Source organism: Macaca fascicularis, chromosome 14 (assembly GCF_037993035.2).
Source record: "Macaca fascicularis isolate 582-1 chromosome 14, T2T-MFA8v1.1".
In the NCBI taxonomy this organism is placed as follows: Eukaryota; Metazoa; Chordata; class Mammalia; order Primates; family Cercopithecidae; genus Macaca; species Macaca fascicularis.
In genome coordinates, this window is record NC_088388.1 from 71636468 (window position 1) to 71653529 (window position 17062).

The window sequence follows — 17062 nt, forward strand, 5'->3', positions numbered from 1 at the left end:
TTGTACTATCTACTTGTTCCTACTTTACAGATGAGGAAAGCAGGGTCCAGAAGGTGAAGGGATGAGCCTGAAGTCACAGCTAATCTGAGGTGGGCTGGGGATTGGAATACATTTCCTTTGGCTGTGCTCTTTTCTGTTCCTCACAGGAGCAAGTGGTGAAGAGGGAGTTCTATGCGCAGCGTAGAAGGGCTGTAAGCCCTGCCCCTGGGTTCATTTCTGTTATGTTTCAGCATAAAACATTCCAGGAAAGGCCGGGAGCGGTGGCTCACGCCTGTAATTCCAGCACTTTGGGAGGGCGGGGCAGGTGGATCACCTGAGGTCAGGAGTTCGAGACCAGCCTGGCCAACACGGTGAAACCCCGTCTCTACTAATAATACAAAAAAATTAGCCGGGTGTGGTGGCACATGCCTGTAATCCCAGCTACTTGAGAAGCTGAGGCAGGAGAATCGCTTGAACCCAGGAGAATCACTTGAACCCAGGAAGCAGAGGTTGCAGTGAGCCGAGATTGCGCCGTCGCACTCCAGTCTGGGTGACGAGCGAAACTCCGTCTCAAAAAAAAAAAAAAAAAAAGTTTTTCAGGAAAAGATTCCCAGACCAGAGCTCTCAGAAACAGACATGGCAAGAGTGTGTTTTTTGGCCTGTGGGACCGAGGGAAAACAGTCTAGGAACAAGATGCTCTTTGGCATTCATTTGGTTCTTGGCAGATCGAGCAGTAACAAGGCAAACACAGGAAGATTCTAGGAGGAAACTTAAAAGTTGCAGGATTTGGGGATAAATTACAATCCTCCCGCTTCTAACCCTAAATTTCTGTAATTTAGTTATATTTCTGTCATGGAAAACAACTTCACAATGAACAAAATAAATGCGAAGATTCAGAGCAGCTGGATTTCATCCCAAGGCCACTGGGAGAGGGCTGGGCAGTCATTGGCCACAAAACCAAAAGCTGCGGCTGGGTTCTTCAGGCAGTGAGTGGATACAGCAGCCTGGGATGCAGTTGCAACCTAGAGGATAGTGGTTTATTTTGTCCGAGTTCCCAGTGGGAGAGTCCAGTGGCTGTTTTCTTTTCAATTTCTTGCCATCCAAAGAAGTCTGTGTATTAGTAAGTCTGATTTCAAATATTGTGACCTTTTTTGTGTGATGTTCTCTGTATCTAGAAACTGAACTCATCCAGGGCATGCGAATTAGATAAGCCCTTGGAGATCACCTCATTCCATTCCTTTTTTTTTTTTTTCTTTTGAGACAGAGTCTTGCTCTGTCACCCAGTCTAGAGTGCAGTGGTATGCTCTTGGCTCACTACCTCTGCCTCCCTGGTTCCAGCAATTCTCCTGCCTCAAGCCTCCCTAGTAGCTGGGATTACAGGCACCTGCCACCATGCCTGGCTAATTTTTGTATGTTCAGTATAGACGGGGTTTCACTACGTTGGTCAGGCTGGTCTCAAACTCCTGACCTCAGGTGATCCACCAGCCTTGGCCTTCCAAAGTGCTGGGATTACAGGTGTGAGCCACTGTGCCCAGCCATCATTCCATTCCTTTCAAAATTGAGGATGTGGTACCTTAGAGGGAAAGGTCTTCCATCAAGCAGTGGCAGGGCTAAGGCCAGATGATGCCCTCCCACTGGGTCTCTGGCTTGTGAATGTGGCTGGGGTGGTGGGTCAGAGAGGAAGGGGAACTAGTTGGTGTGCTGAGAACCTGTGGCCTGACTGCATCATGCATCAAGTCAGTTCCTGTCATGGAGACCAAAATTTAGCTATGACGCTGGGGTGAGGCAGTTAGCTAAGCTTTGCCCTTGGTCACAGATGGAGCTTCCAGTACTGAAAGCAGCTTTCACTGGCAGTGAAGTCAGAAGATGGAAATGACATTTTGAGTCCTGACAGCCCTTCTCAACATTTTTGGTAGAGCACTTCACACACATTCTTTCCCTTGGGCCTTATGACACCCTGTGTGTTACTGTGGGCCTGGAAGACTATCAAGAACCTTAGTTCTGAAGGGAAGGACACTGAGAAGAGGCAGGAGAGGTGGTAGTAAGAAGAGTTTGTGGTGACCAGCCTGTGCCACACACTTTATATGGCTTCCTGGAGCCACAGTCTTATTCTCAGGTTCCAGATGAGGACACAGGCTCAGTCCCCATGGCTGTCAAGTGGCAGGGCCAGGATTTAACCCAGACCTCCTGGCTCCCAAGTCCATATGCAGTTGGTGGGAGTATAAATGGATATAGTCCTTATAGGAGGCCAATTTGGGCAAAATCTAACACAATTAAATACATACCTTTTTGACTCTCAAAATCCACACTTAGGAATCTACCCAACATTTATACTGGACCACTTTTTTTTTTTTTTGAGACAGAATTTCACTCTTGTTCCCCAGATTGGAGTGCAATGGTGCAATCTCAGCTCACCACAACCTCTGCCTCCCACGTTCAAGCGATTCTCCTGCCTCAGCCTCTCAAGTAGCTGGGATTACAGGCACGAGCCACCATGCCTGGCCAATTTTGTATTTTCGGTAGAGACGGGGTTTCTCCATGTTGGTTCGGCTGGTCTCAAACTTTTGACCTCAGGTGATCTGCCCACCTTGGCCTCTCAAAGTGCTGGTATTACAGGCATGACCCACTGTGCCTGGCTGAACACATTTTTATGTAAACAAGCAATGTGTACACTTAAGAGTCTTATGCACAGGAAAATGTCTGGAAAAATACTTACTGCACGTCCCCTGCTCCGAGAAAGAGGAGAGCTTGTGGAGCCCTTCCCCAAACAGGCTGTGTCCTGGTTCTCGGTGTGGCTGGCTGGAAGCCAGAGGGACTTAGCCTTTAACTAAGAATGCTCCATCCACCCATGAGACTGAGAAAATCTCCTTTCACACAATTCATTACTCCTTAGGGTGGAGGTTTAGGAAAGGGGAGAGGCATTCAGAATGCCTGCTTCCTGGAAGCCAGCGGTCACATCCGGCAAGGGGACTTCAGTGACCTTCCTCTCACCCCTCCAGCAGCAGAATCAGAGCTCCCTCCTCAGCTGCCTCTCTGCTGTCTGCCCCTCCCTTCTAGCACATGTCCCACAGTACTGTCCTCACATATTTCTTTTTTCCCATGGGAAAAGCAAAGACCGTAACCTATTTACTGCCATCTCTAGTACCCAGGATATTACACCTAGCACATGGGTGGCTTCAGGGACTGTATCATGGATGGATTAATTTACTTTCTCCTCTCTCTGTCTGTTAGCTGGTTTAAAGGAGGGCCCAGGAATGTCTTTATAAGAAGCATGGGCTTTTTGGAAAGGTCTGTTTACCCAAGTCTTTCTATATTAAATCTTAGAAAACATAATTCCATTTTTTTTAATTATTCAACATTTTATACATAATAAATACAAACTTTTTACAGCCACTGTAAAGAAAACACATCTGCACAGAGGCTCCCTCCGAGCCCTGACCTGTGCACTGTGGTGCTGGATTCCATGTCCGGGATGGAGGGGTTATTTTTTAAAAAGGAGGCATATTTTCACAACTTTGTTTTTTAAAATAAAATTAGCAGCTCTTCCAAAAAATATTTTAAAATACAACAAAAGATTTCAGATAACCCTCTGAGGTTGTGGAAAACCCAAATTCAAGGACAATTTGGCTAGCTAAAGAGAGAATACAAGAAGACTGGGTGGCAAGAACTGCTCTATTTAATAAGCATTTGAAGATTTTTTAATATGTTAGCAAACTTTAAAATCTTAAAAAAACCACCCTTTTAATTTCTTTTTTAAACTTAAGAATAAGTTTGATAAACACAAAAGACCTCAAATAGATCAACAGGTTAAGAAGTGTAAAAAACAACAACAACAACAAAAAATCCCAAATCATGAAGAAGATTCATCAATGGGTATTGTCACTGAAGTGATCAAAGAACTAAAAATTTCTTCAGTTATGACCTTACTTTTGGTCAAAAATCCCATGGGGACATTTGGTGAGCATTTCAAGTTTTTTAAGATTCTTAGGAGGGATGGAGTTTTCAAAGCATAATGCAACTTTTAGATTAAATTCTGCAAATTTGATTTCTTAACCTAGAAAACAAAAAACAAAACCACAACCAGCAAACATCCCGTAGTCCCCAGGTATTGTGCTCCCTACCTTCTACAGCAGTGGACAGCGGAGAGTCAGTACCTGACTCGGGGGCACCTGCTGTTGTAGGCTTGCTGGCCTGCAAAGAAGGCCACTCCTGGTTTTCCCTGTGACACACAGAAGACACTTGTCTTTTCCTGGTCAATCTGTACTTGTGCAGGGTGTGTAATCCTTCAGTCCTTTCTCACAGGAAGCTGGTTTCCTCCACGGGCTCCCAGGTTCTTCCTTCCAAGGAAATGTCAGGGTAGTGGGACCTGGAAGCTCCATTTTCCACCGTAGCAGTTGGTCTGGGATAGCCACAGCCTGGCTGGCTGGGCCGGTCTGCTGGCTTGGGAATAAAATAATGCCAGGGGCCTCCCCAGTAGAGAAGCTCAACAATGCAGGTATGTGTCCTCAACTTATCTAGACATTCAGATTCTAAGGATACTGGTAAGAAGAGTATATGCTGTAAAAATTAAGATGAAAAATACCCAAATACAAAATAACATTATATTGGCTAATTTCAGATCCGGAAGCTCCATTTCTGCTTTAGCCATAGCCTCCTTTCTATTAGTCTATGTGATGGACAAGATGTGGCTACTAGTTCAGCCCCTCCATATTAGCTCTGCTAATTCTAAATGAATGGCACAGATATTAATACGAAGGACACTGTTATTTTAAGTCTGTTAGTTGTGGAAGAGATGTGCGTTAATGCAATTGGTGCTAAATTCAGGGCAGTCCAATTTTTCCCAATAAGGTTTCACTTTTCTCAGTCTGGGGACTAACCTTGGGGAGGAGCCAGCCTCTCCTGAAATCCCTCCTTCTGTTTCCTTATGTAGCCAACATGATCTGATTAATTCTCAATCAGATGAGCAAAACCCACTTGAAGAAAGATGAGAATCTTTGCCACATCCTTGCGGTCACAGTAATATACTGTACGAGTGCACATGATCAGTAATTTAGGGACTGTGCCCTGGAATGAGGCCTGGTCTTGAGTCTCATATAAAAACAGACCACTGTTAGGCATGAGGGCTGCCCCCCTCTTTGCTCCTAGGGTCCACTAGGATTTGTGCTATGGTAGGAAAGATGACATAGAAAATGACAACAAAAAAAAAGGCACGAAATATTCAAAACGTGGGAGGAGTCTACCAGGTCACCCAGTCACAAATAATCCTTGTTTTTGCTCTGTTCAAGAGTCATCATCATGCAAAGGTGCCTAAAAACAAGACTGGCCAAACTCCAAGCCTGGCCTTGATTGTAGCAGTAATGGATGGGCAAGCCCATCATCACACCAGTGTGATTTCCACATCTTCAATCTTCTCTGCTGGCCTTCGGTGATTCTGCATAGGTGGAGGGGGAGCTGCCCGGACCTGAGCAGGAAACAGTTAGGTAGATTGTCAGTCAGTTCCTGACTCAGTATCTGAAGCATCCCCAAAACCTAATCACTCATCTGTCCAAGGACGTGGGCACCCTAGGGGTCTCAGAAATGTTGTGAGCACATGCTTTCAACCTAGTCTTCGCTATTTCCTACACTGAGAAGCAGTTGTTCTCAGTGAAATATCAAGCCCACAAATCAGCCTCTTGTCTAGGCTAAAAACCTCATGGGCGGCACAAGAGTCGCATGACTAAGATCGTAGCACATCCTCCAAAGCAAAGGTCTGGTTGGAAGCAAGGGAGAGCAATGCTTAGAGAAATGAAACATTTCAGCATATCTTGGGAAGAGAGTTACAAAAGGTAAGGCTAGAAAGGTAGGCTGGGGTTAAGTCGTGAAGGGCCTTGTTAAACCATGTTTAAACATCTGCTTTAAGAAGAAAAAAATCTGTGCTTTATTCTGTAGGCAAAAGAGGAGTTTTTGATGGATTTTAAGCAATATCAGATCTGTGAAAAGATGACTCAGGTAACAATTAGAGAAAAGATCAGAGGCAAGCAAGAGTCCAGGTAAGAAGGCAACTTAGGAAACTTTTGTAGTCCTCTGAATGAGAGTTGACAATAGCCCAAACAAGGGTACTGGCAGTAGGGGAAGTAGAGAAGTGTAAAGATTTGCGAGCTGTCTGCAAGGTATATCTGGCAGGATTTCGGAATGACTGTGGGAGGCAGGGGTGGGAGGTATTAAGAATGATGTCAGAACACCAGTAGGATGGGGGTTCCATTTACCAAGATAGGCAATATGGAAAAAGGAACATGTCTGGGAGGGAACACAACTCATTTTTGCTGAGTTTTGGGGATCTGGGATATATAAACAGAGACATCCACAAATCTGAAGCTCAGTGAAGGGATCGGATTGGCAGTTACAAATCTGAAACTTGCTGGTATATAAATGGTTATCATAGCTGTGGAAGTAGATGAGGTCATTTGGTAAGAGTGCTTTCAACAACTTCAAGAGAAGCAGCCCAGGGACAGAACAATGAGAAGTATCAGCAGAGGCAGGTGGAGGCAAGGCTGCAAAGGTCCACAGAAAGGTAGGACCAGAGAGGAAGAAAGCAAACGAGGCAAATGTGGTAGAGAAGCACATCAGTCCACTGCTCTCTGTTCCTACTCTTACCCACCAGTCCATGCTGCCACCACCTCTTTCTTCGATGCTGCCCCAGTCTCCTAATTGCTCTCTAGGTCCTTTCTGCCAGCCTCCATCCATCCTCCACTTAGCTGCCATAGCGATGCTATAAAAATGCACCAGCCACAACACTGTCCAGCTTACCACTTTACAATGGCTTCCTATCTCATTTGGGATAAAGACTCAAGTCCTTAAGAAGGCACTCAATACATATTTGCTGAATGAATGAAGCCAAAGGAAGCCAGTGGTAAAGGAATGGTATCAAAAGCTAATGGGGTCAAGGAAAACAAAATTGCAAAGTATCCAACTGGATTACCAATGTGCAAGTCATGATCTTGGAGTACAGTGGTGGGTGGAATGCAGATGGCAGTAGAGTGAAGGGTGAAGACAGAGGTAACTTTGCTATAATATATTCACCCGGAGAATAAACGCTCTTTAAGGCCATGAAGTTAGCTTATTATTTCATCTCAGTATTCCTCAAAGAGGCAAACAGAGGCCTGGAAAATTAAATGTTTACTGAAAAAAGTGTTTCACAATTAGCCCACTTTAATGCTCATAAAGCTTGTTCTAATCTAAATACACTTTCATAGCCATCATCTTGCAATCTCACTGTGGCTCAGTGAAAAAATTTCTAGTGTAGATTAAATGTTCCAAGATGAGTTGATTTCTATGGCCTTCCTTTTCAATAGCTCTTTTTACCTTCCCAAACCCAGTTCATCCTTGTTTGGCAGAGTCAGTGACAATATAGGGGCCACAGGGAAACATTAATTCCTTCCTTTCAATTTGGAAGAATTATGCATTCTATAATCCTGCAAGATAAGAGACTTACAGGTCGCAGTTTGCCATGTGAGGTCTCAGGCGTATGCCTTGATGCCTGAGAGAATCCTGGTGACTCAGCATGAAGGCTGTTTTCTACGGGAGAAAACCAAAGAAGCTCATTTTACTTGAGTTGTTGAATAAAAATGCTGATGCAAGGCTGGCATTGTGGCTCGAGCTTGTAATCCCAGCACTTTGGGATACTGAGGCAGGAGGATTACTTGAGGCCAGGAGTTCAAGGCTGCAGTGAGCTATGATCCTGCCACTGCACTCCAGGCTGAGTGACAGAATAATACCCTTTCTCCACAAAAAATACAAAAATTAGCTGTGTGTGGTAGTGCATGCCTGTACTCCTAGCTACTAGGGAGGCTGAGGCAGAGGATCACTTGAGCCTAGGAGTTAGTTATCACTTGAGCCACTTGGTTAAGCTGTGAGCCTACTGAACTCCAGCCTGGGTGTCCAGCCTGAACTCATGCCACTGAACTCCAGCCTGGGTGTCCAGCCTGGGTGACAGAGTGAGACTCTGTCTCCAAAAAAAGAAAAAAAAGCAAATGCAGTTTTGTTTGCCCTTCAGGCGAATATGCAGATTTCTGAAGTGAAAATGCATTTAGATCCATGCCCAGGAGAACCCTTACCGTTTGCTGAAGGAGACCGGGGAAAGTACAGGGAGCTCCTCTTATCTGGGCTGGGGTAGGGGCTGCTGGGAGGCTGGTCATACAACGGCAGTGGAGGCAGGGAGGCGTGTGGCTTGGGGGAAGGAGAGATCTGCAGCAAAGGGAAGTGAGGTTACCTGGTGCTTCTGCCCAGGAAGGACAGCCTGGCTGCTGCTTTGACTGCTCTGTACACATCCCTTTTCTCTGAAGCTAAGCTGACTACTGAAACTTGTCAACCTCATTAGAGGCAACTGAGCATTAAATAACCACCTCAAGCCCCAATTTTGCATTGCACTTCACTTTTTCCTCTTACAGATCTCATCACATTACTGATTTTAGTTTGTCTTAAACAGTTATCAAGTGATGCCACTCTCTAGGGTTCTATTGAAAATGTACCAAATTAGTCAATTCAGTAAACTTAGCAAAGAACACCAGCAACAAAAGGAACAAATTGGATTTTTTGGGATGAAGATAAAATACCTTGATGAATTTCTGACTTCCCCAGGTTTTGTGCATGTTAGGCTAAGGGTCACAATCACCATGCAAACAAAATTGGCAAACATGTTCCTTCTTCCTCTACCTGTCTGGCCCGCAATGATAGATCCCTGAGGGGACAAACTGAACTCTGACTGAATTAGAGGTTCCTTTAAAGGCTGTTCCCCTGTGATAAACTAAGTCTAGGATCACTTGAGTGGGGATTGGGGGCTCTGGCAGGCTCATTAGTTCTCTGAAATAGATTGGCAGGACCTGGACTAGGCAAGGAGGCTCTGACAGTGAGGGAGAGAGCGAGCCAGCTAAGAGTTTTACTACGTAAATTAACCACAGAGCAATACCTTCCCTCTTCGGTTTGTTTTTCTCCACCTAAATGATCTTTGATATGTCACATATAATTTGGCATTTTGGTTAACCGATTCAGGGAAGAGAATGTGGGAAGATGGAGGTGTGGGAGGATGGCCATATTCCACAAGGGACTGACTGAGAAGTCTCTGGTTTCCCAAATTCAGTTGTGCAGACACTGGCAACCAAGGACCGGTGAGGGTAAGGCAGAGACTGCAGCCCACTTTTGTGTGAATTCACAGACCCCTTGGGAGCAATTTTCTTTAAACATCTTTTAATTCAACCAGCTCCCCTCTTAGGTACCTGAATCTCTCTCATCCATGGAGTGTCACCATTTTCTGAGGCTGAAAGTTCTTCCACTAGCACGGATGGGAAAACTCCAATACGCCCATTGAATTCCCCTTCCCAGAAGCCATCGTCGTCTTGGTTTTCTTTGTTCAAGATACGGATTATTGCTCCCTCAGGAAAAGATAACTCATCATCTGTCTGGCCCTCATAATCATAAAGTGCTTTCACAAAACAGACTAGGGAGCAAGAGAAAAACAAATCTGGTAAGATAATTAACAGCCGGTTGCTTCTGCAACCACCCCTATGCTCACATGACAACTAAAACAGCATCATACAGAATAGGATTAAAGTTGTAATTTTTTTACTCACGGATGATTAATTTTAGGGTTCTACTGTGCAGGACAAATGTGACCATATAAAGAAGAGCATATTATAGGACAGGGGGAAAGTTGTGCTTTTTATCCTAGTGAAGGCTTACTCCAGGGCAATACAGTTTAGGTCAAATGTGACCAAATAAAGAGTGCCTTGTTTCAGTCTTTACCACTGGCATCTCCGTTGAGGCTGCCTGAAACGAGTTCTGCTTCCGTGGAATTGCTGGACGTGTGTGACCGACTGTCCAAAGTGGCCAGGGACTGCAGCATGCTCAGGAGGCTGTTTGAGGTGGGAAACTGTAGGTACTTTTCTGGCACATAACCCACTTGGCCAACTTTATTTCGAGCCTGGGTAAAAGACATGTGACAAAACAAGTTTACACACACACAATTTAGACAGGGTACAACAAAGACCAAAACGAACTCCTAAAAATGTCACAAGAAGGGGCGATATGAGCAAAGGAATATACCTTTACCCAGTCTTCCATATCTCCATCTTCAATCACTTCTAACACCTCATGTTCCTCAATGGTCAACTCATCTGGTTGAGAAGCCTGCAATGTAGGATGGTCATGGACAAAATTAAAAAGGTTAGATAAGGAGCAGATGTGGGCTGATCATGACAAAAACTGGGGATCAAAATATTGAAATGATATTGAGAAACATGTTGAACATAAAAATTTAAATGCTGTAAAACTTTCATAATGAGGTGAAGTTTTACTTTAAAAAACTAAACAGAATAAAACCGTAACAAAAACCGAAGAAACTGAATCCTCAAGAGGCAATGAGGTTCAATGAACAGAACATGTGAGCCTGGGCAACACAGCAAGATCCCCATCTCTACCAATAAATAAATAAATAAATAAATAAATAAATAAATAAATAAATAAAATTAGTCAGACATGGTGGAATGTGCCTGTAGTCACAGCTACTCGGGAGGCTGAGGTGGGAGGATCGCTTGAGCCTGGGAGGTTGAGGCTGCAGTGAGCCATGAGCATGCCACTGCACTCCAGCCTGGGCAACAGAGCGAGACCCTGTCTCTAAAAAAACGAACAAACAAAAAAAGAGAGCACTTCCTGGAAGTAGAGGACCTGGGTTCCAACTCCAGCTTCTGTATCAAGTTATTCAACTTGATGCCTCCATTTCTTTGAAATGACAATCCTGCCATTTTCTGGAGGATGTGAGTCAATGTGGGATGAATAAGCACAGAAGTGTGATGATTTGGGAAGCAAAAGCAAAGGAGAAGGCACTGAGTTGGAACTGCTACCAGAGGGCTCCCATGGACAAGCATGCAGTGAAAATGCAAAGAACTATGTACATGAATTTGATGACAGTGGGTGCAGTGCCTAGGATTGATCTGGAAACACTGTAAAGCAGTGGCTAAAAGAAGAAAATTGTAGGAAAGGAAATGATTGAGATCAGTCATGGTTTGGATTTCTTATGTTCCAACTTAACGGTGTGGAGACTGAGCTGATCCACTTGCGTGCTACTGCACAAGCTGCTAACCATAATGGTTTTCTTTTTTATCCCTGACAATAGCAGTCCACCAGCATCAGCCATCCACATGTTGCCCTTGAGACTGCCAAATCTGTAAATGCTCTGAGGCTCCACAGAGGGGCTGGAAAGTCCATGTGGCTTTGCTTCCTAACAGCCTTGCCTGTCACGTGTAATAGGCAGGGGCCTGCTGTCTTCTGGCTCTCTAGAAAACAGTCTTAAAAGCTTTTCTCAAGTCCCAAGATGGGTTAGAACCATCACTTAAAACCATAAAGTTTTTAAAATCTCAAAATCTCAAAGTGTAAAATTAACTCCAAGTTACACAAAAATAAGGCAAAAAAGGGGGTCATTTTCAAGATCAATTTCCCATTTTATGAACATTAAAACATTTCATCAAAATCCAGATTCTGGATGTTGCCATAGCTCCCTGAGACAGAAAAATTATATTGAGGATGGCTGACCAGTCACAGAATACTCGAAGGCCAGATTTTAAATTAACTCTTATCTCAAAACATAAGGAAAAAACCCCACTCATTTACCCTTGATAGCTTTTCCAATGGAATTCCTTCACTACTCTGAAACTACACTATGCCTTGGATATGCCAGCAAAAGGCACTTTTGTAATAAAAATGTTTTCCATGGCAAGACCTAGAAAGTATCAACACAACCAGACGTTAATGTATGTGATAGCAAACCAGGGAGGTAGTACACTTTCAAATAAACTGCTGCCCTTATAAAAACCTATGGAGAGGCTGAGTGAGGTGGCTCACGCCTGTAATCCCAGCACTTTGGGAGGCCAAGGTGGGTGGATCACTTGAGGCCAGGAGTTTGAGACCGGCCTGGGCAACATGGAAAAACGCTGTCTCTATGAAAAATACAAAAAACTAGGTGGGTGTTGTGGCACGCACCTGTAATCCCAGCTATTTGGGAGGCTGAGGTGGGAGGATCACTTGAATCAGGGAGGCAGAGGTTGCAGTGAGCCAAGATCACACCACTGCACTCTAGCCTGGGCAACAGAGCAAGACCCTGTCTCAAAAAAAAAAAAAAAAAAAAAAAAAAAAAAAAGCCATGGAGGTCCGTGCAAGTTTTTCAACACTGCAGCACTAGTTGTCCAATGTAAGCAGACACTAGCTTGATCATCCCATCCTAAAGCAGTGATGACCAATTCTTCCACCTAACAAGGTGGAAGTTCTTTGTGTGGCAATCACGACCCTGCAGTTTGGTCCCTGTGGGCCAAAGTGGGCCTCTAGACACTTTGGCCCCTGCACACTATTCCTATTCTCTGAGCATATCATGTTCTTCCTTGCCTCTGTGCTTTTATCAAGTGTTCTTCCATCCAGCAGGCTCTGTTCCCTCTTTCCTATCTGATGAGCAGACTCAGATTACTGTGGGTTTAAGTCCGGCTTCAGTATGTTTTTATGGGCAAGTGACTGTAAGATACCTTTGAACTTCAGTTTTCTTTTTTTCTATTAGAATATAAGCTCCATGAGGGCAGAGATTTTTGTCTATTTTGATCAATGCTATATCCCAGAGCCTAGAAAAGCCCACAGCACTGATACACGGAAAGTGCTCAAGCACTGTTTCTTGAATGAATGGGGTGCTTGATAATATCTTCCTCATAGGGTTACTGAAGGGATTACAAATAAATAGATAGATAGATAGTAGTTATGATTACTTTGGATTTGAGACTGAGCGCATATGTTTTCCCAGACTACTCATGATGAGTAAGCTGCTCCTCCTTTTGTTCTTTTTTTTTTTTTTTTTTTGAGACAGAGTCTCACAGTTTGCCCAGGCTGGAGTGCAGTGGTGCCATCTCGGCTCACTGCAACCTCCTCCTGGGTTCAAGCAATTCTCCTGCCTCAGCCTCCCAAGTAGCTGGGAATACAGGTGAATGCTACCATGCCTGGCTAATTTTTTGTATTTTTAGTAGAGATGGGGTTTCACCATGTTGGTCAGGCTGGTCTCGAACTCCTGACCTTGCGATCCGCCCACCCTGGCCTCCCAAAGTGCTGGGATTACAGGCATGAGCCACTGCGCCTGGCCCTCCTTTTGTTCTTAAAAGGCTCTGAGCGTCCCCATAACACTGACTACCATGATGCTCTAATGAATTTGTCTTTGTGAGCGTCCTACTAGAAACAATTAGACAGGGACTATATTTCTTCTCACTTACCCCAACTAAAGACAGTGAGCAGTAAATAGTTATTAAATACACACATACTCTCATACTGTCTCCTTAAGTCCTAGTATCCGGTGACAACCAGAGCTCTGTTTCTACTAGTATCTCTCCAAATTTCCTGTACTTCTTTTAAAACAATGTTTTTCCTGATCATATCATACATGTTCATTGTAGAAAAGCTGGACAATATGTATAATTGAGATCTTACGGTACATACAATTTGGTATCCTACCTTTTAATTTATTATTAGGACATAAGGGTATAGGCAGCAAGCCACCCAGGTGCTGAGGCAAGAGATCGAGGGCACGAGCTGTTCCAGTATAATAAAATATATAAAATAAGAATAGTTATACTAGATATAGATAATAGATATGATTATATATGAATATCATTAATCATTAGTTTGTAGCAATTACTCTTTACTCCAATATTATAATAATCCTTGCTCTACAATTATAACCTAGGAAAAAGCAGGCCATGCAGAGATAGGAGCTGAGGGGACATAGTGAGAAGTGACCAGAAGACAAGAGTGCGAACCTTCTGTCAAGCCCGGACAGGGCCACCAGAGGGCTCCTTGGTCTAGCGGTAATGCCGGCGTCTGGGAAGATACCCGTTGCCAAGTGGACCGTGGTCTAGTGGTAGCGTCAGTGTCAAGGAAAAACACCCGCTACTTAGCAGACCAGGAAAGGGAGTCTCCCTTTGCCCAGAGGAGTTCAGAGAAGACTTTACTCCTCCACCTCTTGTGGCGGGCCTGACATCAGTCAGGCCCGTCCGCAGTTATCCGGAGGCCTACCCGTCTCCCTGTGATGCTGTGCTTCAGTGGTCATGCTCCTAGTCTGCCTTCATGTTCCATCCTGTACACCTGGCTCTGCCTTTTAGATAACAGTAGCAAATTAGTGAAAGTACTGAAAGTCTCTGATATGCAGAAATAATGGCTTAAGCTGTCTCTCTCTCCTCTCTTTCTCTCTGCCTCAGCTGCCAGGCAGGGAAGGGCCCCCTGTCCAGTGGACATGTGACCTACGTGACCTATCACTGGAGGTGGCTCACACTCCTTACCCTGCCCCTTTGTCTTGTATCCAATAAATATCAGCACAGTCTGGCATTCGGTGCCACTACCAGTCTCCGTGTCTTGGTGGTAGTGGTCCCCCAGGCCCAGCTGTTTTTTCTTTTATCTCTTTGTCTTGTGTCTTTATTCCTACAGTCTCTCGTCTCCACACATGGGGAGAAAAACCCACCGACCCTGTGGGGCTGGACCCTACAAAGGGTTTCTTCTTATATAGAAAAACTCTAATGTAAATTTCAATAATCTTTATAATATGATACGTTATGGCTGTAGTATATGAATGTCTAGTTTAATTATTCTCATTGAACTGCCAATTTTAATTTTTTTTTAAATTTATTTTTTAGAGGCAGGGTCTCACTCTGTCACCCAGGCTGGAGTGCAGTGGTATAATCATGGCTCACTGCAGCCTCGATCTCCTGGGCTCCAGTGATCCTCCTGCCTCAGCCTCCCAAATAGCTAGGACTATAGGCATGTGCCACCATGCCTAGCTAATTTTAAATTTTTTTTGTAGAGACCAGGTTTTGCTTTGTTGCCCAGGCTGGTCTCGAACTCCTGGCTTCAAGTGATCTTCCCACTTTTGTCCCACAAAGTGTTGGGATTACAGGCATGAGCCATTGCGTCTAGTCATGAGCTCCATTATCCTCACTGATGTCTCTAACAGAATGAGGGCAAGAGAAGGATTCATTTGTTCATGCCTTCCTTCTATCATTCAAGTATTCACTCCACAAATATTTACTAATGACCTACTACATGCTGGGCATTGTCCTAGGGGCTGAAGACACACAGACAAGGTAAACATACAGAGACGAAACTTCTCCCTTCATGGGCCTTTAGTGGGGAGTCAGACTAAGAAACACGAAAACTAAGATTAAGTTTGGCTGGACAGAAGTGCCATATATTACAAAGCAGTACTATATGAAAGGACATTTTTGTGTCAAAAATGTTTCTATATTATGATTTATTTCTTTAGGATGGATGCTAATAGGGTCAAAAGTTGTGAACATTCTTAAGGCTTTGACTCTAACGTTTATTTATTTATTTTCTTCTGTCACCCAAGCTGGAGTGCAATGGTGCCATCTCGGCTCACTGCAACCTCCTCCTCCTGGGTTCAAGTGATTCTCCTGCCTCAGCCTCCCTAGTAGCTGAATTACAGGCGCCCGTCACCACGGCCAGCTAAGTTTTGTATTTTTAGTAGAGACGGGGTTTCACCATGTTGGTCAGGCCAGTCTCGAACTCCTAACCTCAGTGATCCACCTGCCTCATTTTCCCAAAGTGTTGGGATTACAGGCGTGAGCCACCGTGCCTGGCCAACTCTAACCAACTCTAAGCTATATAACCATTAAATATAGCTTTCTTTGTTCTCACCAGATTATTAGAGGCCTCCTTTTTGGTCTGGACTACAATAATTATGATTAGGCTTAAAGTCAGTCCTTCTGTATCCTAATCTGTCCCCTAGAATATCTATACCATGACCAGGTTACCTTCTTAAAAATCCAATCGGATTTCAGGCCATCTAAGGATTTTCCTAGCCAAGATAAAAAACCAAACCTCTAAGTCTGGTATACATGGTCCTTTACTATCTGACAATAAACACCTTTATGCACAGCTCCTCTGTTCTCCTGCAGATGCTTCTACACCATCGAATTTAACATTTCCTGAACACCCCACACTCTCATCACACTCTACCTCTATACCTGCTGTTCTCTTTGCTTAGAAGGCCCTTTCCTCTCCCTACCTTCTCACTGCATCTAGAAAGGTCTTAAATCATGACCTAATTTAAATGCCACCTCATCTGTAAAATTTCCCCCAACGATCACAGTAGAATTAGTGGCTCTACCTTTACTATAAATCTTTTCACACTTGTTCTATTTTCCATTTTAATATTTATCCCTTCGTAGATTGTCCATTCCTAGAGGGGAGAGATAATGTCATATTCATTCTGGCATCCCCCCAGTGTATCACACATTGGGTACTCTATATGTTTATTCAATGATTAACTGACTAAATAGATGTTCATAGTCTATTTAACCCAGGGATGTGCCTGGGATATGCCAACAGCGGGAATGTTGAATGAATGTGAACTGTTTAAAATCACTCGGACACTTAGGAATCTCTCTATTTAATAAAGGACCTTAAATTTTAGTTCTGGGACGTTCAAGTAAACATAATGGAGGTGGTATCAGGAAACAATTCCAACGCTAGTTTTATAATACCCTGTAATACCTTTCCAAGTATCTGAGAAGATGATTTTAAATTTTCAAAAGATTATCAAAACGATTTACATTGGAAAAAAAATGCTAACACTTTCAATGAACAGGAAGTATTATGAATTTAAATATAAAATGAAAGGATGTTAAACTCAAAACAAGTCTGGGAATCACTGATATTGAGGAGTAAACACTGCCACCTTTTGGCTACACGGGGATGTGGCAGTGGGAGTGCATCTGGTGCATGATAGGTGGATTCTCTCTCCAGGACCTTCCCTTCTGATAGCCTTCTGCATTGCCCCTTCTCACACATGCCTCCGCCAGAACAGGGGCAAGAGAAGATTCATGTATTCACGCCTCCCTTCCAACATTCATGTATTCATCCCACAATTATTTACTGATGACCCACTATGGCTGGCCATCGTCCTTGGGGCTGAAGACACACAGACAAGGTACACATACACAGACAAAATTTCTGCCTTCATGGACCTTTAGTGGAGAGTCAAAGAAATATGAAAATAAATAAGATTAAGTTT

General features: G+C 43.8%; 2 protein-coding genes across 10 annotated transcripts in view; one reads left to right on the top strand and one right to left on the bottom strand.

The window, feature by feature from the left end:
- ATG16L2 (autophagy related 16 like 2) overlaps positions 1–14563 on the top strand; it is a 33075-nt gene extending 18512 nt beyond the window's left edge. The window contains exon 16 of one of the 3 annotated variants that reach the window (XR_012423480.1): positions 14232–14427. Coding sequence is in view for 2 of the 3 variants with exons in the window: in XM_065529593.1 (XP_065385665.1) it covers positions 14232–14547 (316 nt within the window). In the remaining variant the exon portion in view is untranslated. Of the gene's footprint in view, positions 1–14231 lie in introns of all 3 variants that reach the window. The other 2 variants (XM_065529593.1, XM_065529592.1) reach the window with 2 other exon arrangements.
- Positions 3638–17062, bottom strand: part of FCHSD2 (FCH and double SH3 domains 2) — a 330965-nt gene continuing 317540 nt past the window's right edge. For all 7 annotated transcript variants that reach the window (XM_074014646.1, XM_074014645.1, XM_065529595.2 and 4 more), the window contains 6 exons: positions 10057–10140; positions 9757–9934; positions 9231–9451; positions 8073–8202; positions 7451–7533; positions 3638–5440 (listed from right to left, as the gene is read on the bottom strand). In XM_074014646.1, the coding sequence (XP_073870747.1) occupies positions 5357–5440; positions 7451–7533; positions 8073–8202; positions 9231–9451; positions 9757–9934; positions 10057–10140 (780 nt within the window). In that variant the 3' untranslated portion in view covers positions 3638–5356. The remainder of the gene's footprint in view (positions 5441–7450; positions 7534–8072; positions 8203–9230; positions 9452–9756; positions 9935–10056; positions 10141–17062) is intronic.